The 24178-nt window shown below is 40.8% G+C and overlaps 1 protein-coding gene across 13 annotated transcripts in view; it reads right to left on the bottom strand.

The window, feature by feature from the left end:
• The window catches only part of pcdh17 (protocadherin 17), a 151303-nt gene that overhangs the window by 89912 nt on the left and 37213 nt on the right, over positions 1 to 24178 (bottom strand). Inside the window, exon 4 of one of the 13 annotated variants that reach the window (XR_011886599.1) lies at positions 3073 to 3196. The exons of 6 other annotated variants lie outside the window; for them this stretch is intronic. Coding sequence is in view for 6 of the 7 variants with exons in the window: in XM_072263483.1 (XP_072119584.1) it covers positions 19614 to 19666 (53 nt within the window). In the remaining variant the exon portion in view is untranslated. Of the gene's footprint in view, positions 1 to 3072; positions 3197 to 11981; positions 14892 to 16567; positions 19667 to 21921; positions 23840 to 24178 lie in introns of those variants that run through there. 6 more of the 13 variants (XM_072263487.1, XM_072263493.1, XM_072263495.1 and 3 more) reach the window with 6 other exon arrangements.

Raw genomic sequence — 24178 nt, 5'->3', positions numbered from 1 at the left:
GCTGCTAGGTGAACAGAAGGGGAACTCTCTCCCTGTTGTGGTGGCGGGAGGATGGGGTGAGGGCTGAAGTGCGGAAAATGGAGGAGATGCGGGTGAGGGCATCATTGATGACGGTAGAAGGGAAACCCAATAGACCCATAGTTTCTGCCTGCTCCTGTCCCACCGAACTTGTATCTGCCTATCTGGACTCCATTTTGTCACCCATAGTTCAGTCCCTCCCCAGCTACATCCGGGATACATCCACCGCTTCAATAACTTCCAGTTCCCCGGTCCCAACCGCTTCATTTTTACTCTGGATGTCCAATCCTTATACACCTCCATTCCCCATCAAGAAGGCCTCAAAGCCCTCCGCTACTTCCTGGATAATAGACCTCACCAGTTCCCCACCACCACTACCCTCCTCCGATTGGTGGAACTGGTTCTCACTCTTAATAACTTCTCTTTTGGCTCTTCCCACTTTCTTCAGACTAAGGGTGTAGCTATGGAAACTTGCATGGGCCCCAGCTATGCCTGCCTCTTCGTTGATTATGTGGAACAGTCTGTACTCCAAACCTATTCTGGTACTGCTCCCCAACTTTTCCTTTGGTACATTGACGACTACATTGGTGCTGCTTCCTGCACCCATGCTGAGCTCGTCAATTTCATCAACTTTACTTCAAACTTCCACCCAGCCCTCAATTTCACTTGCTCTATCTTGGACACTTCTCTCCCCTTTCTCAATCTCTCGGTCTCCATCTCTGGAGATAGACTGTTCACTGACATCTTCTACAAGCCCACTGACTCTCATAACTACCTTGACTATACCTCTTCCCACCCCGCCACATGCAAAAATGCCATTGCCTATTCCCAGTTCCTCCGTCTCCGCCGCATCTGCTCCCAGGATGAGGTTTTCCGTTCCAGGACATCTCAAATGTCCTCTTTCTTTAAGGATCGTGGTTTCCCTTCTACCGTCATCAATGATGCCCTCACCCGCATCTCCTCCATTTCCCCCACTTCGGCCCTCACCCCATCCTCCCGCCACCACAACAGGGACAGAGTTCCCCTTGTCCTCACCTACCACCCCACCAGTCTCTGGATCCAGCACATTATCCTCCGCAACTTCCGCCACCTTCAACAGGACCCCACCACTAAGCACATCTTTCCCTCTCCACCCCTCTCCGCTTTCCGCAGGGATCGGTCTCTCCGCGACTCCTTTATCCACACATCCCTCCCCACGGATCTCCCACCTGGTACTTACCCACCTGTCCCTACACCTCATCTCTTGCCACCATTCAGGGCCCCAAACAGTATTTCCAGGTGAGTCAACACTTCACTTGTAAATCTGCTGGGGTCATCTATTGCATCCGGTGCGGCCTCCTCTACATCGGTGAAACCCGACGCAGATTGGGGGACCGCTTCGTTGAGCACCTCCGCTCCATCTGTCACAACAGACAGGATCTCCCGGTAGCCACACACTTCAGCTCTGCTTCCCATTCCCATTCAGATATGGCCTCCTCTACTGCCATGATGAGGGTAAACTCAGGTTGGAGGAGCAACACCTCATATACCGACTAGGTAGTCTCCAGCCCCTTGGTATGAACATAGAATTCTCCAACTTCCGGTAATTCCCTCCACCTACTTACCTCTATCCCTATTTCACTCTGCCCCCTCCCCCAGCTGCCTATCACCTCCCTCATGGTTCCGCCTCCTTCTACTACCCATTGTGTTTTCCCCTATTCCTTCTTCACCTTTCCTGCCTATCACCTCCCTGCTTCCCCTCCCCCATCCCTTTGTCTTTCAAATTACTGGTTTTTCAACTGGACCTACCAACCTTCTTCTTCCCACCCTCCCCCACCTTCTTTATAGGGCCTCTGCCCCTTCCCTCTTCAGTCCTGACGAAGGGTTTCGGCTCGAAACATCAACTCATCTTTTCCACGGATGCTGCCCGACCTGCTCAGTTCCTCCAGCGTGTTGTGAGTGTTGCTTTGATCCCAGCATCTGCAGATTATTTTGTGTTAAAAAACTGCTAGCCTCTGCCAGAAAGCTTAAAATGGGGAGGAAGTGCATCTTTTAGCAGGACAATGACCCAAAGCACACTGCCAGAACAACCATGGAGTGGTTTCAAATGAAGAAAATTGATGTCCTTGAGTGGCTAAGTCAGAGTCCTGATCTTAAACCAATTGAGCATCTCCGGCAAGACCTCATGATTACTGTCCAGCACTGCTCCCCAAGTAACCTGACACAGTTTGAGCAATTTTGCAAGGGGAAATGGGGAAATCTTGTTCCATCGTTTTGTGCAAAGCTAATAAAGACTTATCAAAAAAGACTACTTTTTGTCACAGCTGCGAGAGGTCATTAAACTAAGTACTGAGCAAAGGGGGATGAATACTTTTGAACTGTAGACATTTCAGTTTTGAAATTATGAGCTTTTCATGTTATACAATTATTCCTGTTTTTGACTCTGCTGCAAAAAAAGGAGCATGTCATTCCAAAATAAAACATCTCAGTTAAATTGATCAAAATCCCCAGTTGTAGTACTGATTTATGTGAACACAGGTTTGATGCTGAATACTTTTACAAGGTACTGTAGTACTCTAGACGTGACCTCATCAATGTCATATATAAAGGAAGCAGACTACTTCTGTAATCAATTCCCTTAGCTGGCATTTTGTTAGCTTTCCTAATTGCATGCAGCACCTACATATTAAACTTGTGGAAATCATGCAGTGGAACTCCCAAATCTCTTTGTACTTCAGAGCTCTGAAAACTTGGTGCCATTTAGATAATACAAGTGTCCACCACTTTTCAAACGTTCACTTTACAAAACCTCATTGTTACGAAAGACCTACATTAGTACCCTGTTTTTGCTTTCAGAAGGTGTTTTCACTGTTACGGAAAAAAAGCAGCACGCGATAAAAGGCAGCGCAGGCCCCAAGCAGCCACTCTCCCCCGGATTCGGAACTGCATTCTCGCCGGCATTGCTTTAACACATGCCTGTGAGCAGCCATTTGAAAGATGAGTTCTATGGTATCAGAAAAGCCTAAAGGAGCTCATAAGGGTGTTACACTTAGCGTGAAACTAGACATAACTAACCGTTGCGATTGTGGTGAACGAAGTAAGGACAAAGTGAGTTTAGCTTGTGGAAGCTGACAAACATGATGTTGAAGAGGTTTTGGCATCCCATGACCAAGATCTGATAGATGAAGAGCTGATGCAACTGGAAGAAAAAAGGATAACAATTGAAACTGAATGAGTAATGATAAAGTACGACTTTAATTTTGAAAGGGTACGTCAGTTTAGGGGATATTTGCAGGATGATTTGAGTCCTTACAAAGAACTGTGTGATAGAAAAATGCGCGAGGCTCAGCAGTCAAGCAAGCCTTCCACATCAGCCACAGCAGACGAACCTCGACCTTCGACATCAAGGTGGGCAGAGATAAAAGATGACCTGCCTGCCCTAATGAAAACAGCTGATGACGTGATGACACCCCAGTGTTCCACCACCCCAACCCCCAGGCCACGGATAGATACCGATTCGTGGAGACTGCAACAGTAGCCGGGAGGCACACAGCACATATTTAAGAAAAAAGCTGAAATAAACATGCTAATTAATTAGGTGCTGCCGACACGTAATTGTCGGCCCAGATCAGAGATGATGCAATCGGAAACGCACTCATCTGGGCCAACAATTACGTGCCGGGCGGCACCTAATTGATTAGCATGTTTATTTCGGCTTTTTTCTTAAAGATGTGCTGTGTGTTTCCCGGCTACCGCTGCACCCCTGCATGCTTCGCGGCAATGTATCGCTCGGCGGCCTGGAGGGTAGGGGCCACTGCACCACCCAAACTCTGACTCAGCCTAACACACCATCATCAGTGTGCTCAGCGCTGTCCCGATTCTGGTAACTGATACTACACTGTACATACATTATTTCTACTTCATATAGGCTGTGTATTTTTACCTGTTATTTCGTATGATTTGGCAGCTTCATAGCTTAAAGGTTACTGGAGAGTGCATGCGCCGTGTTTTTGCCAACAGCACTTGCGTGAGATTTTATGCCGACGGCGCTTGCATGAGATTTTCACTATGGAGAACAGTTCAGTAATGATTGTGGAAGTATTTCTGCTTTATATAGCCTGTGTATTTATCATATCATTCCTGCTTTTACTATATGTTACTGTTATTTTAGGTTTTATGTGTTATTTGGCATGATTTGGTAGGTTATTTTTGGGTCTGCAAACGCTCACAAAATTTTCCCATATAAATAAATGGTAATTGCTTCTTCGCTTTACGACATTCCAGCTTACGAACCGTTTCATAGGAACGCTCTATCTTCGGATGGCAGGGGAAACCTGTATGTCTCATCACTTTTCCTATTTTTTTACAACATACCCCATTTGCCTGATCCTTGTCCATTCACTAACCTTAACAGTATTACTTTACAGCCTTATGTCCACTTCAGCTTTCTTACAGTTAGGGTTAGTTTATGTCAGTGACATGAATGAAAGCATTGCTGTTTGCAAAATTTGTGTCTTGCAAACAATGGTTTCATCCGTGTCACTGACATAAACTACAAAAAGGTGAAGTCTTAGCACTGATTCCTGTGAGACATCAATGTTGCATTTTGCTAACCAGTGACATAGCTGTTCAACACAAAATTGGGCTCTTCAGCACACCATGTCCATACTATGCTTTTTGCCCCACCACTCTCATCCTATCTGCCTGCATTACAACCATATCTTTCTGTGCCTCGCCTACTTCTGACTTTCTAAATATCTCTTAAACATAGTTATTTGTATTTGATTTCAGCATCTCCTCTGGCATGACTTTCAGATATAAACCACTGTTTGTACAAAAATACTTAACCATCAAACGGCCTTCAGAACCCTTCCTCTCACTTTAAACCTATTCCCTACTGTTTTTGATACCACTACCATGGAAAATGTATTCCATCTACTCTGTCAATGCCTCTTTTGAAATTGTATGCCTTGTATCAGGTCAACCTGCAAATGCTGCAATGTCTCCAGTGCAACCCATCCCTCCAATAATGTGGTGATATAAACTGCAAAAAACTCTCCAAGTATGGTCTAACCAGGGTTTTAGAAAATTGCAACATAAAACCCTTTGCTTTTATATTCCATGCTCCAATGACATTTGAAGGCAAACATACCAGATGCCTTCATCACCCTACCCTATCAACCCACACTGCCACTTTCAGGAAAATATGACCTTGTACCCGAATGTTGTCTGTTCATCAACATTCCTTAGCGGTTGACTCTTTAATATAGATGCTCAACTCTTATTTTTCTTTCCTAAAATACAGCATCTTACACTTGTTAGGATTGTATTCCATCTGATCTGTTTTATTGTAGGAACGGAGAACCTGCCTTGATATACACACTACCAACTTTTATCTTCAAATTTACTAATTGCATTCACATCCAAATGTAAGAGACAGTGTCATTACATTAGTGTATCAATCCAGCTCAAACTGAATTGTTCTAAAAACTCAAACTAAATAAATAATCAAGCCCTTTCTATGATCATGAGGATTTGCCTATCAACTGGAGACACTAGTGATCACTCTAACCTATACACTTGGCAGAGTATTTTAATGCAAGCGACAACTCTAACAGAAAAAAAAGTGGGTTAAGTACTTTGTTGCACACTCAATAGCCAACATGAATTAACAGTATTCCCATTTTAAGACTAAATCTATATAACCCTACATTAAATCAGCTACTTTTCCAAGATAATAATGAATTGCCATTAACAGCTATGCAACATCAGAAATACTGAAATCATTTAGCATCTTCACCCAAAATATGATCTTCACAATTTTCTCTTTATTTTCTTGTTTCAGGAATTCACTTATTAAAATGTAATTCTGTCAGCAAAGCTGGGAATTTTATCAGTTATCAGCAATTCATATCTTATTCCTACTAATCAGGAGCTTGTCAAAGGCCTTGCTAAAGTCCATGTAGACAACACCTACTGACTTGCCCTCATTTATTCTCTTGGTCAGCTCCTCAAAAACTCAATCAAGCTTGTGAGACAGACTTCTCTTGCACAAAGCCATGCTGATAATCCCTAATCAGACCTTGCCTTTCCTGTATGGTCTTGCAGAATAAATTGTGTCCCTCATAATCTCTTCCAATAACTTTACCACAACTGATATACACTCACTGGCCTGTAGTTCCTTGGCTTATCCCTCCTGCATTTCTTAGATAAAAGCACAACATTATCTACCCTCCAGTCTTCTGGTACCTCATCAGTGGCTAACAAAGACACAAAGTTCCTTGCTAAGACCTCAATAGTCTATTACTTTCCATGACATTAGTTTACACCTGGTTAGGCCCTTGAATTTATCAATCTTTATGGATTTTCTGACCTCCTTTGTTGATATGCTCTGTGTCCTTTCCGAACTCATTCAACTCCATGGGTTCTTCTCCATAGTAAATACAGAAGTTTTCATTTAAGACAATGCCCATTTCCTGTGGTTCTACACATTGATTATCATATTGATCTCTAAAGTATTCTCTCCCCAGCTAATACCTTTTCTCTTTATATGCTTATGGAATCTTTTAGGAATCTCCTTTATATTGTCTGCCAGGATTATCTCCTGATTCTTTTTTGCCCTCCTAATTTCTCTTGTTGATGTGCTTCTATATTCTTTATGCTCCTCATGGGATTTGATCCAGCTGCATATACTTGACTCCTTTTTCAACAACCATAACTCTCAGATCCTCAACACCTAAATCTAACCAGCCTTGCCCTTCACTCTAACATAATCATGCTGGCCTTGGACTCTTCCTACCCCAGTTCTGAAAACTTCCCTCACCTGATGTCCCTTTATATGCAAAGAGCTCTCTCAATCAACTTTTGCAAATTTCTGTCAGCTGCCACTGAAATTAGCCTTCCCACAATTTACAAGTTTGACCTGAGTATCAGTCCTATCATAGCCATATAAAATAGATTTCAATAAAGATGTTCTGAATGATTACAGCAATGCATTGTTAAATCAAAGAGACAATCAAAAATTCAAGCTCTGGCTTGTGCTGGATTAGCTGATCTGTATTGGGTAGTGATGGAATTGTTATTTTTAGTTTGAGTATTTCCAGGGAAAAAGGAGAAAGTGAATTAACTTTAGCAGCACTAATCACCATCCACAATCCCTGCGTGAAGTGTAAAACCAGCTGTGATGAAAAAAAATACATGTAATGATGTCCCCAAATGATTTTATAGCTTTCACTCTTTGACTCATACATGAAGAATGGGCAAGATACAAGGTGATGACCAAAGTCCATTGATGACATTATAAAAATGCAGTCTTCGGAGACTATAGAATAAATAGCTGAGAAAACATTCTGAAAGTATGCTTACTTCACTTACACAGACAGAGATTTAAGAACAGCATAGTTAACATGCAAAGCTGGTTGTAGTTAGAATTATTCTGCTCATGTTTTAGTAAGGTGATTTAACCACAGAGGACTCGTAACATCAGTTCTTTTTATTATTAGCTATAGAATAGATACAGAAAAGAGCAACCAGTATGATTATCAAGATAAAAGGACTGAATTATGAGCAGCAGTTATTCAAACTGGTCACATTCACATGATAATATCATTGCTATTTTTAGAATTCTAAAAGGGATAGATTGCATCAACCATGACCAGTTGCATTCAAAACAGTGAAACTAAGGAACTAGGCCGCGCTTGAAAATGGGTGAATTTATATCTAACCTACAAAAAATAATATTTTGGTGAGAGAATAGTTAATTCATGGAATGACTGGCTCAGAATCATTTATATTCATCAATTTAAATGCTAAAAGATAGATTAAATTCACAAAATAATATCTTGGAAATCTGCATTTAAGTAATTTGAGGAATGACATTAGTTTAAGTGCAGTGTGCTTGGGAAAAAAGAAGTGACCTATTATCTATTTCTCAAAACTGCATTTTAGAAGGCTTTACTTGCATGATACCTGTCTCTGTTGTAGAGGTAGCTGACAAGGGATTGATTGCAATGTTTATCAGACAATTCAATTATCATGAAGTCATTTGACTATCTGATTGGTTAAAGATGGATCCTATAGACTTGGTTTCTTTCAAAAAAGAACTATGTATATTTAAATCAGTAAAAACATTTAGTGTTGCTGAAAAATAGAGCTTTTAAGGATGTGTTATATGTTTTCGAAAAATTGTTCAACAAGCTAAGTCAGAACTACATACAGAAGATTCAGGCAGTGGAACAACCACACCAACACTTAAGAAGCAACAGGATACCTTGGGGGATATTGTGGTTCTACAGTAATTGCCTGAGTCTACCCACACTGAAAAATGAGAATTGTTGGGTGAATGGTTCCTGCGAAGGGACTCACTGAATCTCTTACGGGATGTGTATTCTGACCATCTGATGTTTTGATATGAACTTGATTTTGATTTGATATGTATGTGGATGTGAATTCAGGAATGCCCTTCTTATAAAGTCCTGAACTTAGGTTCACTGGGCTTTTTTAACGGTAGAAAGGTCATATAGGCAGGCTTAATTGCTCTTAGTAGATTTATTTGTTGTCTCCAAACTAATGTTGTTGTCCTCTATGCTCAGAACTATACCAGGTTTTATTTTATTGCATGATAAGGTAGGTATCGGCTTTGTGTGGGAGCATGAAACAGGTGAAAGCAAGTCATAAGGATCATTTGACATTTTCCTATTATCTTAATAGTTTCTAGTCTTAAGCACAATTCCTGGCTTAAGTCCAGGATGCTGCTGAGGAGAGTTGCAGGGGGTGGATTTCTCTTTCATTCTGGAACCCTCTATCCATAGGTTTCAATGAGATCCCCTTCATTCTTTCTAATTCCAGCAAGTACAGGTCCAAAGTCATCAAATGCTCTTCATACGTTCATCCTTTCATTCCTGGAATCATTCATGTGAACCTCCTCTGGACCCTCTCCAATGCCAGCAAGCCTTTTCTTAGATAAGGGGCCCAAAAACTGATCACAGTACTCCAAGTGCATTCTGACCAATTCTTTATAAAAACTCAGCATTATATCCTTGGTCTTATATTCTAGTCCTCTGGAAATGAATGAAAACATTGCATTTGCCTTCCTCACCACTGACTCAACTCGGCCTCGGCCTTTTCTCCTCGGAGCGACGGAGGATGAGAGGTGACCTGATAGAGGTGTATAAGATGATGAGAGGCATTGATCGTGTAGATAGTCAGAGGCTTTTTCCCAGGGCTGAAATAGCTAACACGAGAGTTTTAAGATGCTTGAAAGTAGGTACAGAGGAGATGTCAGGGTTAAGTTTTTTACGCAGAGACTGGTTATTGCGTGGAATGGGCTGCCGGCAACGTTGGTGGAGGTGGATACGATGGGGTCTTTTAAGAGAGTCCTGGATAGGTACATGGAGCTTAGAAAAAATAGAGGGCTAAGGTTAACCCTAGGTAATTTCTCAAGTAAGTACATGTTCGGCACAGCATTGTGCTGTAGGTTTTCTATGTTAACCTTTAGGGAGTCCTGCACAAGGACTCCCATGTCCCTTTGCACTGAAGAATTTTGAATTTTCTCCCGGTTTAGAAAATAGTCTATACCATTATTCCTTCTACCAAAGTGCATGACTATACATTTCCTGACACTATTCTACCTGCCATTTCTTTGCCCATTCTCCCAATCCGTCTAAGTCCTGCTGTAGCCTCCCTGCTTCCCCAACACTACCTGCCTCTCCATCTATCTTTGTATCATTCACAAACTTGGCCAAAATCCATTAATTCTGCCATACAAATCACTGACATATAGTGTAAAAAGCAATGATGCCAAAACCGATTCCTGCAGAAAACCACCCGTCAGCAGTAGCCAACCAGAAAAGGTCTCCTTTATTCCCACTCTTTGTCTCCTAGCACTTAGCCAATGTTTTAAAAATGCTAGAATCTTTACAGTAATACTACAGGCTCTTATCTCGTTAAGCAGCCTCATGTGCAGCACCTTGTTAAGTGCCTTCTGAAAATCCAAGTCAGCAACATCCACTGACTTGCTTTTGTCTATCCTGCCTGTTATTTCCTCAGAATTCCAACAGATTTGTCTTGCAAGATTTCTCTTTAAGGAAACCATGCTAACTTTGGCCTATTATATGTCTCCATGTACCCCAAAACCTTTTCCTTAATAAAGGGCTCCAACATCTGTCCAATCACTGAAGTCAAGCTAACTGGCCTAAAGTTTCCTTTCTTCTGCCTTTCTCCCTTCTTAGAGTGAAGTGACATATGCAAATTCCCAGTCTTCTGGTTCCATTCCAGAATCTAGTAATTCTTGAAAGATCGTTATTAATGCCTCCACGAGCTGTTCTGCTACCTCTTTCAGAACCCTAGGGTTATTGTTCTCTCTAAGCTGCATGGGAGTGTAGCCACGCAATAACCAAAATGCTCCCGCACACATAGTGTTTGTTGCCACACAGTTTCAGGATGTGTCAAAATTGCCTGCGTAGAGCAATGAGTGGTCTGTGCAGCTGTGAAAAAAAAAATTAGAGGAAATGGGGCCTGGGATGTTAACCATCTGGTCCAGGTGACTTATCTACCTTCAGACCTCTCAGCTTCTCCTTAGTTATAGGAACTACAATCACTTCTGCCCAACACTCAAATTTCTGGCATACTGCCAGTGTCTTCCACAGTGAACACTGGTGCAAAATACTTAAGTTCCTCCACCATTTCTTTGTCCTCCATTACTACCACTCCAGTGTCATTTTCCAGTTTTTGTCTCTTTTACTCTTTATACAATATATTTGAAAAAATTTTTGGTATCCCCTTTTATATTATTTGCTAGCTTACCTTCATATTTCATCTTTTCTCTCCCTGTGGATATATACTTGCCTTCTGAAAGGGTCCCAATACTACTCACTAATTTTTGCTATAATTATATGCCCTCGCTTTTCCTTTTATACTGCCTTTTACTTCCCTTGTCAGCCAATTGCTCCTCCTCCCATTAGAATACTTCTTCGTCTTTGGAATATACCTATCCTGCGCCTTCTGAATTGCCCAGAAACTCCAGCTGCTGTTGTTCTGCCGTCATCCCTGATAGTGTCTCCTTCCGATCAACTTTGGCTAGTTCCTCTCTCACTCCCTTTACTCCATTGCAATATTGATAGATCTGACTTTATTTTTCCCTCTAAAACTGCATGGTGAATTCTATCATATTAAGAGCACTGTTTCTTTACCTTAAGCTCCCTAATCAAATCTTGTTCATCACATAACTGCAAATCCAGAATTGCCTTTCCCCTAGGTGGCTCAACCACAAGCTGTTTTGAAAAGTCATCTCATAGGCATTCTATAAACTCCTTCTTTTGGGATCCAGCACCAACCTGATATTTCTAAGGAAAGCTGAAGGGTCTCGGCCCGAAAAGTTCACTGTACTTTTTTCCATAGATGCTGCCTGGCCTGCTGAGTTCTGCCAGCATTTTGTGTGTGTTGCTCGAATTTTCAGATCTGCAGATTTTCTCTTGTTTGTGATTAGAGCCTTCTAGGTTCAACTTTTAATTCGGTAATTTCAGATCATCAGTCATTCTTATCTTGTATCTCAAATTTCCAACATTCAATTATTTTCCTTCCCCTTGGTTTTTCATATTTCATGCATTTATTCTAATTTACATCACATACTGATATAGTGTTTCTCACTATTTTTCTGTCTCATTCAACACTTATATCATTTCTTGGTCTCTGCTCTTATCACATATTTTACTTTCTGTTATTTCCAACTGTCCTTCTCACTTTTTCCAGTGCTGGATCTCTTGCTATAGATGCAGCTGACCTGTTGGCCGTTTCAGGCATTTTTATTTCAGATTCATTGCATCTACAGAACTTTCGTCTGCAATGTGACTGTCTTGTTAAGTACTGTGTCATGTGACTGATGGCTCTGAGTGCTCAGTTGGAAACAGTCTGCCGAATCAGTCTGAACAGCACTCTGGAATAAATGCTCTTACTATGTTGAGCTCTGCCGTCTTTTAATATGTTTAGTGAGATTACAAACTGAATCCCGATACATACACAACAATATGTTTTCTTAAATAATGCACATTTAATTCTTAAAATAAAATAGAGGACTCCCAAAAACCATTGACAACATGGCCAATATCCAAAACTTTCGAGAAAAGATCTCGAATATTTTCACTTTTAAATAACACATATATCATTAATATTAGTCTTTCAGGTACAACAAAGAACACACATGTATAATGTTTTTCTCAATTTTAGGGCATCAAAAAGCACTTCAGACTCATTGAAGTTAAATTAGATTACCCACTGGGAAATACTGCAGCAAATGTGTACAGTGCAAGATTCCATGAACAGCAAAACGATTACAACCATAGAAGAACATATTGTGAATCTAGTGCATATTGTGATGTTTGCTGAGAGATAAATAATAGACCTTGACACCAGACAAAACACTCTAGGTGTTTAAACTGTGTTGCATGTGTAGGTCTGTCACTGTAATAAAGGGTACAATCCTCAGATAGATATCTCACACAATAATAAAAGAAGTACACTACAGGCATATCACTGTGTATAGTTGAATAAATTAAGTCTAAGCAATTAGTGGAGTGTGTTTCAATCAATGATTAACAGATGATTAGACAGAATAGTTGAACTGGTACAGTACTATTCATTTCACATTGTTTAATCTACAATTTCCAAATACAAAATGCACATTTCACAGCCAATTCAATCTAGGATATCAAAAGCCAAATAAACATAAACATGTTTTGAAATTTCATTTTGAATCTTGAACTAGTATTTAAAATGTTTTGACTACACTTCCTTAAGTACTGAATTCATAATTTAAACTACAAGCTCCAGGCATTACTTAGAAGACCTGGCAGTTCCACAGTTAAGAATGCTCATTGCTGTCGGTCCTGATTCTCTCAGCTTTCAATTATATTTGTTTCCTCCAACATTTAACTAGAATATTACAAGTTCAGTTTCTGGCATGCTCCATCATCATATGAAACTATCAATTGGAAAGATATTCAGTTCAAATGTTCTGAAAGATATATTCCAGTTCACTCTCCAACTTTTAATTAGTTACATTATAAATAATACACTAACTAATTAATAGATTATCAGTTGAAGCTAGATGACATTAGTGTAAAAGGACTACATTTGTTTCTCTCAAATGTATTTGAGGGGAATCTGTAATGATAGGCAAAAAATTACAAAATGGTCCAAACTGTAATGTGAAACATCATTATTTCTTCCTGCAATTTTAACTCTACTGCACTTAATTGAACAACAAAGAATCATGGACATTCTCTTCAGGATTGACTCAAATTCTACAGATAATGAAAAGTTAATCTATCAAGCAAAACATAGTTTTTAATTATTTCAAAAAGCAAGGATTTCTGCTTCAAACATTTGATGTAAGATGATACATCCAGTTTTATTGATGTTGATATACCATACAGCATGTAAGCAAACCACAGGTGACCAATGAGCTGCTCTGTCCTTCTTTTTGAGTGCAAGGCTCAAGAATAGTTTACATGGCCTTGATAAAGGCTTTGAGAATCCAAGTTTTGATCTTTTTATGGGCCAGAAAGTAATGGTTTCGAAATGGGGTAAAAAAAAATCTAGAAAGGGTGATACAGGAAAAGGTCTGTTTTATACTGAGTTATAAATACAAGTTTTTGAGAAGCAAGTTTCTATGCAAAATATCATACCCATTCTCAGTTTTGGTTATGTAGCATTTGAAGTAAAAATCCTTGGACAGGTCTAATCCTAATAAATTTTCCATGCAGATCTGATTTGATTATTTTGCATAAAAGTAATCAACATATTATAAGTACAGTGGATTCTAGTTAACTGGGCCATCTGTTAATCAGGGCAGCCACTTATTTGGGACAGCTCTCAAAACTAATGAAGAAAACGGCCAGGATTCCCTTTGTTTATTTGGGACACTATGGCACTTAAGTGGGACAGGAGACCGTTCTTGAGCAATTCCTAACTAGCGTCAGTCACATGCACGTGTGTGGCCATTAGACACTACACTGTGCTTAGAACGAACACTTTTTATATAGCAACACACATCAAAGTTGCTTGAATTTCCAGCATCTGCAGAACTCCTCGTGTTTGACCTTTTATATAGCATCAGCTGTGTGTGTTTGTGTTCAAAAAGCACTGATTTTTGTCACTGACAGTTGGCAAGAAATAAACAGTAAGACAATTCAGAACCGTTTTGCTTACTGCAGTTTCAAACATTCAGGCTTACAGATGCAAGAAACAGCCCAAAGTGAAAATGAAATGATTTCACTACTTCAACAAGTTAAGAACTATGAAGTGTTTGATGTATAAAGTAACATCTTGAATGTTACAATGAAAATGAGGATTTAGTGGATGCAATTATCAAAAGCATTGTTTGAAGGCAGTTCATTATCGGAACTAGGGTCTGTGCTGATTTTGTTCATTTACAGTCAATCAACAGAACACAAGCGTACACTGGATGAGTTCCTCTGTCAATAACTATTAGGAGCTAATACACAGTCTTATAATACTGTAGTAGTATTAGCCATGTTCTATTTTGTTCTGCATTTAAATAAATAATTTGTTACCCAGTTAAATGGTAGTTTGTCCTTTTATTTATTTCTTTTTAACTATTTCCATAAAACCGGCTAATTGAGGCAGCTGCTTAATTGGGCCAAAATGTACAGGTCCTAATGCGTCCCAATTAACTGGAATTCACTGTATTTATAATTTTGTTTTGATACAAGACACAAATCACCAATGTATATTTCACAGAGAGAAAGTCAGTTCTCAGAAGCTTGAACATCCAACTCAGTACAAATGTAAAATATTTCTTTGCTTTTTTCCTTCTTTCTCTTCCAAGTTTTTTTTCTGTCATTTTTTGTCTCATTTTCAATTTATTTTCCTTCTTCCTGGGACACAAGAAGATTGATTCACTATGTTATGTTTATTGTGCAATTGAGATGCATTATCTACTCAGAGAAGTGTTTTCTTCTCACTTCTTATAATGTTAAGTCATAATAACTCATTTTCATAAGTTGATACAAAGCTTATTTTACATCAAACTGTATTTAACAGATTTTAATTGTCTTTTTAAATAAATTCTCTTCTTTATATAATTATTTTAAATATATTTATTGTAATTCTCTTAATATAACATAAAAATAGGCACCAGATGCCAATATTTATTTTCAACAGCACTCACTTTCAAGCAAGCATTATAGCAGATGGTAAAACAAAATCCCAGTCTAGTCCTATTTTGCTCTTAGACCATTGCTACCAAATTCGGACTGCTGATTTCCAGGAGGGACCAATGGTTAACTGGGTCCTTGATGATGATGCTTCCTCTTAGGATATCCCTAATCAGATAGAACTGTTTGGATCTGGCCTTAAAAATTACATTTATATTAGATTATAAATCATGGACACAAAGAAAAACTATTTCCTATTTCAGTTTCATCCTTATAGCAAAAAAGCAGTCCTATATTTAATAGAAACCAGTTTTTAATAGCTAAGCTCAACTCAGCCACAGATATTTAAACAATTCATAACTGCTAGATTATTGACCTGATAACAGTGTAATAGTTCTGATTTATTCCACCATTTCTTTGTTAAACTTGTAATTGCTTCATTTTTCTTTCATATTAGTTAATCTACCTCACACGTTGCTATGAAACAAATAAATCACATACATCATCCACTTTAACATTCAGTCTTAATATTTTGGTTTATTATTATCTTGTTCTTTTAAAGAGCCATTTCTTTTTTATTATATAAACTTGCATAAACCTGGTTTTCTGTCAGATCCCATTGTTATCTTGAAGCAATTCATGCAGTTTCTACACTCATAAATACTATACATAAGAAATACTTTGTTTTGCTCTGAAGAGGAAAAGCAGTCAAGATAGTCGTTAAGCCATTACAGAAATGCCTAGATGTACACTGTTCATTTTAAAGAGAGTACACATTTTGTAACAGATGCTGTAAATTGGCATTCAAGCACGCATTGAAAATTATGAATCTTGTTCCAGCTCACATACAATAGATGGTTAATTGAAATAATGCTACTAAATGTAACTACATAACCAAAAAACAGTGCTGCTCTCACTACAATTATGTACATTATCAAACCAATGCTGCTGTCAACATCGTTAAACTCGAGGTGATTGTGGTTTCCCTGTACGATCCAATTTGATTAAACAGGAAAGGGAAGTCAAATATGTTGTAATAAACACTTCCTTATTAATAATCTGAAAATCCTAAAAAGCGCATTTTAACATTACACAGACAAATTAGCACTGTTGCTATTAACAACATAGAAGCATTGGTGCTTCAAAGATCATTACTGGAGCACGAATTCAGATAAAGATCTCTAGAATGAGAAATTCTAACCAAAACAAAATATTTCTTAATCATGGCATTGTGCTCACTTGCCACAGAGATGTTCTCAATAGCTCTTCTGAGAATAATGACATTTACAAGTATTAACAAGAGAATAATGGCATCTAAATAAGAAGGAACAAATAATTTAATGCCATACAGTTTACCATAATGAAGAATTCCACATATGCACAATGTGCTTTACATGCAAGTAAATTGGAAACTGTGCACCTTTGTTTTCAAGTAGATTAATCTGACACTTCATAAAAAGGGTATGAAGTTGTTTTGGCAGGCAGGGTTAAATATAATCCCAAGAGGTTTTTCAGTAACATTAACAGGAGAAGGGAGATGAGAGAGAGACTAGGTCCCCTTGAAGACTATCATGGCTGCCTTTCCGTGCAGCTGCAGGAGACAGCTGAGGTTTTTAATGTCTATTTCTCCTTGATGTTTACTAAGAAGAATATCATTAATGCTAAAGGAATAAAGGTAATAAGTATTGAGGTTCTTTATCATATGCATATCATTTTCATGTACGGATGCGAGACATGGACACTCACCAAGACTATGCGAAAGTCTCTAGATGGTTGCTATACATGAATGCTCCGGATGGCTCTTGACGTGAGTTGGCAACAGCATATGACGAACGCTGAGCTCTATGATGACTGATGCTCACCACTAAAATCGAGGCGAGAAGTCTGCAACTAGCGGGGTACTGTCTACGCCACCCCGAGCTACCTACCAGCCTAGTCATCATATGGGAGCCCAAGCATGGGAGGATGAACCCTGGGCGCCCTCCCAAGACTATGGTCAACACGCTCCTAGAAGACAGCGGCGCGGCTAATGTAGATGAACTGAACATACTGATGAGGGAGAGGGAGAAGTGGAGAGTCCGTCATCGTGCCCGACGCCGGCCCCCTAGGCCTGAGTTGACATAGTAGTAGTAGTATATAATGAGAAAGAAGGTATTTATAGTTTTGTAGCACATTAAGGTGTGCAAATCCTTAGGATATGACCAAATGCACCCTCAGACGTCATGGGAGGCCAGGGAAAAGATTGTGGAGGTATTTTAGAAATATTTGCTTTGATGCTAGCCATTGATGAGATTCCAGAAAACTGGAGGCTGTGTAATGTTGTTCCGTTGTTCAAAAAGGCTAGCAAGGACAGGCAGAGAATTGCAGGCTGGTGAGTCTGACATCCGTTGTAAGGAAGTTGCTGGAGGGAATTTTGAGGGGCAGGATCTACCATCACTTGGATACTCAAGTTCTGATCAGAAATAGTCAGCGTGGTTTTGTGTGTGGGAGGTCATATCTTGTTGACAGTGAAATAGGTTATGATGAATTACAAAGAGATCTTGATCAGTTAGGGAGATGGGATGAGAAATGGCACATGGATTTCACTTTAGATAAGTGAAAAGATGGGCATTTTGAATAGTCAAACCAGGGTAGGACCTATACAGTGAATGGCAGGGCACTGACAAGTGCTGTGGAACAGAGAGACCTGGGAGCACAAGTACACAGTTAGCTGAAAGTGGTGGCACAAGTAGTCAGGGTGGAGAAGAAGGCATTTAGCCAGCTATCCTTCATCAGTCAGGGTAATTAGGGACGTAATGTTGCAGTAATATGTCATTAGTGAGGCCGCACTTGGTGTAGTGCGTACAGTTTTGGCCACCCTGTTACAGGAAAGACATTGCGAAATTGGGGAAAGTGCAGAAGATTTTAAGAGGATACTGCCTGGACAAGAGGGCCAGAGTTATTGGGAGAGGTTGATCACACTGGATCTTTATTCCTGGAGTGCGAGAGAATGAGGGGTGACCTCATAAAAGTTTATAAAACCATGAGGGCTATGGATGGGGTTGATCATCTATACTCCTCATGCCATTTGTGCATCACCTGCTTCCATTACTTGTGGCATCCGTTAGTCTCGCGAGACCATGGATCTGCGCCTGGAAAATCTTGCTTTAGTCTGTATTGGTAGAGCAGTGTCTGTTGTGGCTGTAGAGTCCCACACGGGAGTGACAGTCTCGGCTGCAGCGACTGCACTTGAAGGCACTGTCCTCCAGTGTTATCTTGGTGCTGTTTTTCCGACGAGTGCGCTTTTCTTCAGCAGCAAGCCTCAGCTTCTCTTCTCCTCTTTTTAGACCTCTGCGTAGTTCCAGCCTCCAGCGACAGCAATCGCTTGCGATGTCCTCCCACCTCTCGACGTTCATTTTCAGTGACTTCATGTCTCTCTTGCAAACATCTTTGAAACGAAGATGGGGCCGCCCTTGTGCTCTCTTGCCGGAGGCCAGTTCCCCGTACAGCAGGTCTTTCGGAATCCTCGCGTCGGACATGCGGTGTACGTGGCCCAGCCAGCGGAGACAGCATTGTTGGAGCAGGGTGAATAGGCTGGGTATATGGGTGTGGGCCAGGACCTCATTGTTGGTGACTCGGCCAGTCCACGTGATGTCCAGGATGCGTCTCAGGCTGCGAAGGTGGAAGACGTTGAGATGCCGCTCTTGTTTGTAGTAGAGGCTCCAGGTCTCGCTGCCGTAAAGCAGTGTGCTGAGGACGCAGGCCCAGTAGACTGCAACCTTGGTGTGCGTCGTCAGCTTTCTGTTTTCCCAGACTCTCTTTGTCAGCCTGGCGAACGTTGAGGCTGCTCATCCGATCTGTCTGTTGATCTCGGGGTCTAGGGAGAGGCTGCCCATGATGGTGGAGCCAAGGTATGTAAGCTCATGAACTAACTCCAGCTCGTAGTTGTTGATGATAATGGCAGGGGGGTGCTCAACACCTTGGCCCAACACGTTGGTTTTCTTCAGGCTGATGGTCAAGCTGAAGTCCTGGCAGGCTCTTGAGAAGCTGTCCATGAGGCATAGCAGTTGCTCTTCAGAGTGTGTTGCCAGTGCCGCGTCACCTGCAAACAACATGTCCCTGATGAGTACTTCATGAACCTTGGTTTTTGCCCTCAGCCGGGACAGACTGAACAGCCTCCCGTCCGATCTGGTGTGGAGGTAGACACCATCAGTTGATGTTCCAAAGGTATGCTTCAGCATGACTGCGAAGAAGATGCCAAACAGGATGGGGGCAAGCACACAGCCCTGCTTCACACCGCTGTGGATGGCGAAGGCCTCCGAAGAAGAGCCGTCGAACTGAACAACGCCCTTCATGTCTGTGTGGAATGACTGAACTATCCTGAGGAGCCATGGGGGACAACCAATCCTGGCGAGGATTTTGAACAGGCCGTCTCTGCTCACAAGGTCAAAGGCCTTCAAAAGGTCAATGAAAGCGACGTAGAGTGGTTGTCTTTGCTCTCTGCATTTCTGTTGTAGCTGTCGAAGGGAGAAGATCATGTCGATTATGGAGCGTTCTGACCTGAAATCACACTGAGACTCGGGATATACACTTTCCGCTATTTTCTGAAATCTGTTCAGGACCACGCGAGCGAAGACCTTCCCAATGATGCTCAGTAAGGAGATTCCTCTGTAGCTGTTACAGTCGCTTCTGTCCCCTTTGTTCTTATATATGGTGACAATGTTGCGGTCTCTCATGTCTTGCGGCACTGCTCCCTGTCCAGCACTCGCACAGTAGTTCGTGCAGGTGGTTTAGCAGGATGTCCTTTGCACATTTGATGGCCTCTGGTGGAATGCCATCCAATCCTAGTGCCTTCCCAGTGGGCAGGCTGTCGATGGTTTTACTCAGCACTTCAGCAGTCGGCAATGCATCAAGGAAGGACTTGATGCATTGCCGACTGCTGAAGAGCTGAGTGAAGCTGTGCTTCCATTAACTCATTAATTTAAAATAGCTCAAAAGGTCAACTATTAATGGAAGAGTGTGAGAGAGTGTGTGTGTGTGTGTAAAAGAAAGTGTGCAGGGTGGTGGGGGGGGGGTATGGGTGTAATAGAGGGAATGTCTGTGATAAGGTGTAATAATGTAGCCTTTAAATGGGAGTGAAGATCCTTTGTCTGGGTACACAAGAGACTGCATATGTTGCTACCCGAACAAAAACTGGAGGAACTCAGTCGGTTAGGCAGAACTGGTAAAGGGAAATGGACAGTTGACATTTTGGGTTGAGACCCTTAATCTGGACAGTCCAGATAAATGATCTTGACCTCCAAGGCTGACTGTCGTTTCCATCCAGAGAGGCTGACTGACCTCCAGCAGCTTAGATTGCGCTCCTTTATCTGGGTAATGTATTGCTAAACTGTGAAGTCAAGATAATGCAAGGTCTGGCCTGATGGGATACGCCAAGCAGCCCAGAATATACAGGTATAATGAAAAGAGAAAAGGATGAGAGGAATAATTGGCACATATGACCAGTCCTGATACAAACAGAAAGAAAAAAAAACAAATGATCTAAAGTTGGACAATTCAATTTTTTCTGTCTTCAGCATCTATCTTGTTTGATTTACATTCCTTGACCCATTGATGCTTTCAAAATACAGTCTAATTCCTTAACTGTTTCCCCCTTTTCACCTTTCCCCATTAAGGCACAGAACCTACAGCACAGAAACAGAACACCTGTTGAGCTCACGCTTTGTAATAACTCCTCCACCTAATTCCTTTAATCAGCTTTCATCATTTAACCTCTCCTGAATTCTTTTCCATCACTATCGTCCCCCTATCCCTACGCTCAAAGCTTGATTTATTACTTTCTGATGAAGGATCATTCACCCGCAACATTACTTTTGTTTCTTCAGCCAAAAATGCTGCCTTAGTGTTCTTAGCATGTTCTGCTTTTTTTTTTTTTACAGATTATTATTACCTGCATTATCTTGCTCTTTTCACACAGGTGAACCCAGGATTAGGATTTCCCACAAGTAGAAGATATCAGAATTAGAATCAAGTTTATTATCACTGACACCTCATGTAATTTGTTGTTTTGTTATAGCAGTAAAGTGCAAGACATAAAAAATTACTGTAAGTTACAATAAGATATATATAGAAACATACACACTCAGTGGCCATTTTATTAGGTAGGGCCTCCTGGTCTTCTGCTGCTGTGGGCCATCTACTTCAAGGTTCAACATGTTATGCATTCAGAGATGCTTTTCTGCACACCACTGTTGTAATTCATGGTTATCTGAGTTACTGTCACCTTTCTGTCAGCTTCAGCCAGTCTTGCCATTCTCCTCCGACCTCTCTGATTAATAAGCTGCTTCTGCCCACAGAACTGCCATACACTGGATGGATTTTGCTTTTCACTTCATTCTCTGTAAACTTTAGAGTCTGTTGTGCATGAAAATCCCAGGATATCAGCAGTTTCTAAGATACTCAAACCACCCCATCTGACACCAACAATCATTACATACTCAAAGTCACTTAGTTCACTTTTCTTTCCCATTCTGATGTTTGGTCTGAATGACAACTGAACCTCTTGACCATGTCTGGATGTTTTTATGCATTGAGTTGCTGATTAGATATCTGCATTAATGAGCAGGTGTATGGATGTACCTGATAAAGTGGCTGAGTGTACGTAGAAGCAGAGAAAAACACATAAGATGAAGCAGGTTAATACAGTATGCCAAAAATAAAGACTGTCTTCAGAAATCAAATATTGTAACTTGATTTCAATCTCAATTTGTGTGTTAATTTGATACTCTGCAGATTTCTACAATAAGCAGCCTTATTCAAATAGCAAGCATTGGTTTCATGCCATATAACAGAAAGTCAAGAAATCTATACTGGCATTCCAGCGCTAAATTATTAGAGATCCTGTCTTTAGATGAAGTGCTAACCTGTTCATGGGTTTACGGTCCGTTCAGAAATCTGATGATAGAGGGGAAGAAGCTGATCCTAAAATGTTGAGTGTGTGTCACTTGTCAGCCTTCCCTTTTAAACCTCTTCCAATGTGGCTTTATAACAGCTGGACTAACGATATTTTCTTTGACCAACTTCTATTTAACTGCTGCTGTCAAGCAACTTGAAGCATTACTACACTGCCTATCTAAAAGTTTCTTAAATGTCTCCAATGTATCTGCCTCTACCACCATCCCAGGTAGAGGGTTCCCCTGGAACCTTGAAGTGGTTGGCCCACAGCACCTGTGTAATATAGAGAGTAGGTTAAATACCTACATCTGACATCTCCCCTATACTTTCCGCCAATCACTTTAAAGTTATGCCCCTTCGTATCAGCCATTTCTATCCTCAGATAAAGTTTCTGGCTATCCACTCTATCTATGCCTCTTATTATCTTGTCTACCTCTATCGGGTCACTTCTCGTTCTCCTTCTCCACAAGGAGAAAAGCCAAATTCATTCAACCAATCCTCAGATGGCCTACTCTCTAACTCAGGGAGCACCCTGGTAAACCTCCTCAGCACTGTCTGAAGTTTCCACATCTTTCCTATTATGAGGCAAACAGAACTGAACACAATATTCCAAGTGTGGTGTAACCAGTTTGATAGAGCTGCAATAACACCTTATGGCTCCTGAATCTAACTAATGAAGGCAAACATACCATATTTAACCGCCCTATCACTTACATGGCGACATTGAGGGATCTATGGACGTGAACATTAAGTTCCCGCTGTTCTTCCACACTGTTAAGAATCTTGCCATTAACCTGTAAGAATTCTGCCTTCAAGTTCGATCTTTCAAAGAGAATCAATTCACTTTCCTGCCACTAATTGACCTCAGGGGGTGGAAACCGGATGCCCATGAGCCAGTCGTCATTAGAGATCAGAGGTGGAGAGTCAGCAACGTTGAATTTCTCAGTGTTATTATTTCAGAGGACCTGTCCTGGGTCCAGCACATTACTTTACTTTATTGTCGCCAAACAACTGATACTAAAGCATACAATCATCACAGCGATATTTGATTCTGCGCTTCGCATTCCGTGGATTACAAATCGATAGTAAATATTAAAAATTTAAATTACTGCCTTTATAAAGAAAGCACTGAAGCGCTTCTACTTTCTTAGAAGTTTGCACAGATTTGGGCATGTCATTCAAAACTTTGACAAACTTCTCGATGCCTCATGGAGAGTACACTGACTGGATGCATCATGGCTTGGTATGACAGCAACAATGCCCTCGAGTGGAAAAACCTACAGATACAGCCCAGACCATTACAGGTAAAGTTCTCCCCACCATTAAGCACATTTACATGGAGCGCTGTCACAGGAAAGCATAATCCATCATCAAGGACCCCCACCATCCAGGCCATGCTCTCTTCTCACTGCTGCCATCAGAAAGGAGGTACAGGAGACTCAAGTCCTGCACCACCAAAGTCAGAAACAGCTATTACCCCTCAAACATCAGGCTTCTGAATCAGAGGGAACAACTTCATTCACCCTAATACTGAACAGATTCCACAACCTATGGACTCACTTCTAAGGACTCTTTATCTTGTGTTCTGAATATTTATAGCTTATTTATTATTATATTTTTTCTTTGCTTTTTGTATTTGCAGCTTGTTACGTTTTGCAGATTGGTCATTTGCCCATCTCTGATGTGTGCGGTTTTTCATTGATTCTATGATGTTTCTTTGTAGTTACTTTGAGTGCCTGCAAGAAAACGAACTCACGGTAGTATGCAGTGACGTATACATATTTTGATAATAAATTTACTTTGAACTTCTCAGCCCAGTTCTGCATCCAATTAATGTCACTCTGTAACCTACAACAACCTTCTATACTATCTACACCACCACCAACCCTTGTGTCATCTGCAAACTTATTAACCCATCTACGGAACACCACTAGTCACTGACTTCCAGGCAGAATACACTCCATCCACTACCACACTTTGCTTTCTGTGGGCAAGTCAATTCTTAATTCATACAGCCAAGTTTCCCCGAATCCTATGCATTTTATTTTTCTGAATGAGCCTGAGTAGTTTTCTGA

Source organism: Mobula birostris, chromosome 7 (assembly GCF_030028105.1).
Source record: "Mobula birostris isolate sMobBir1 chromosome 7, sMobBir1.hap1, whole genome shotgun sequence".
Lineage (NCBI taxonomy): Eukaryota > Metazoa > Chordata > Chondrichthyes > Myliobatiformes > Myliobatidae > Mobula > Mobula birostris.
The sequence above is the reverse complement of the archived record's forward strand: the minus strand, read 5'-3'. Positions and strand labels throughout refer to the sequence as shown.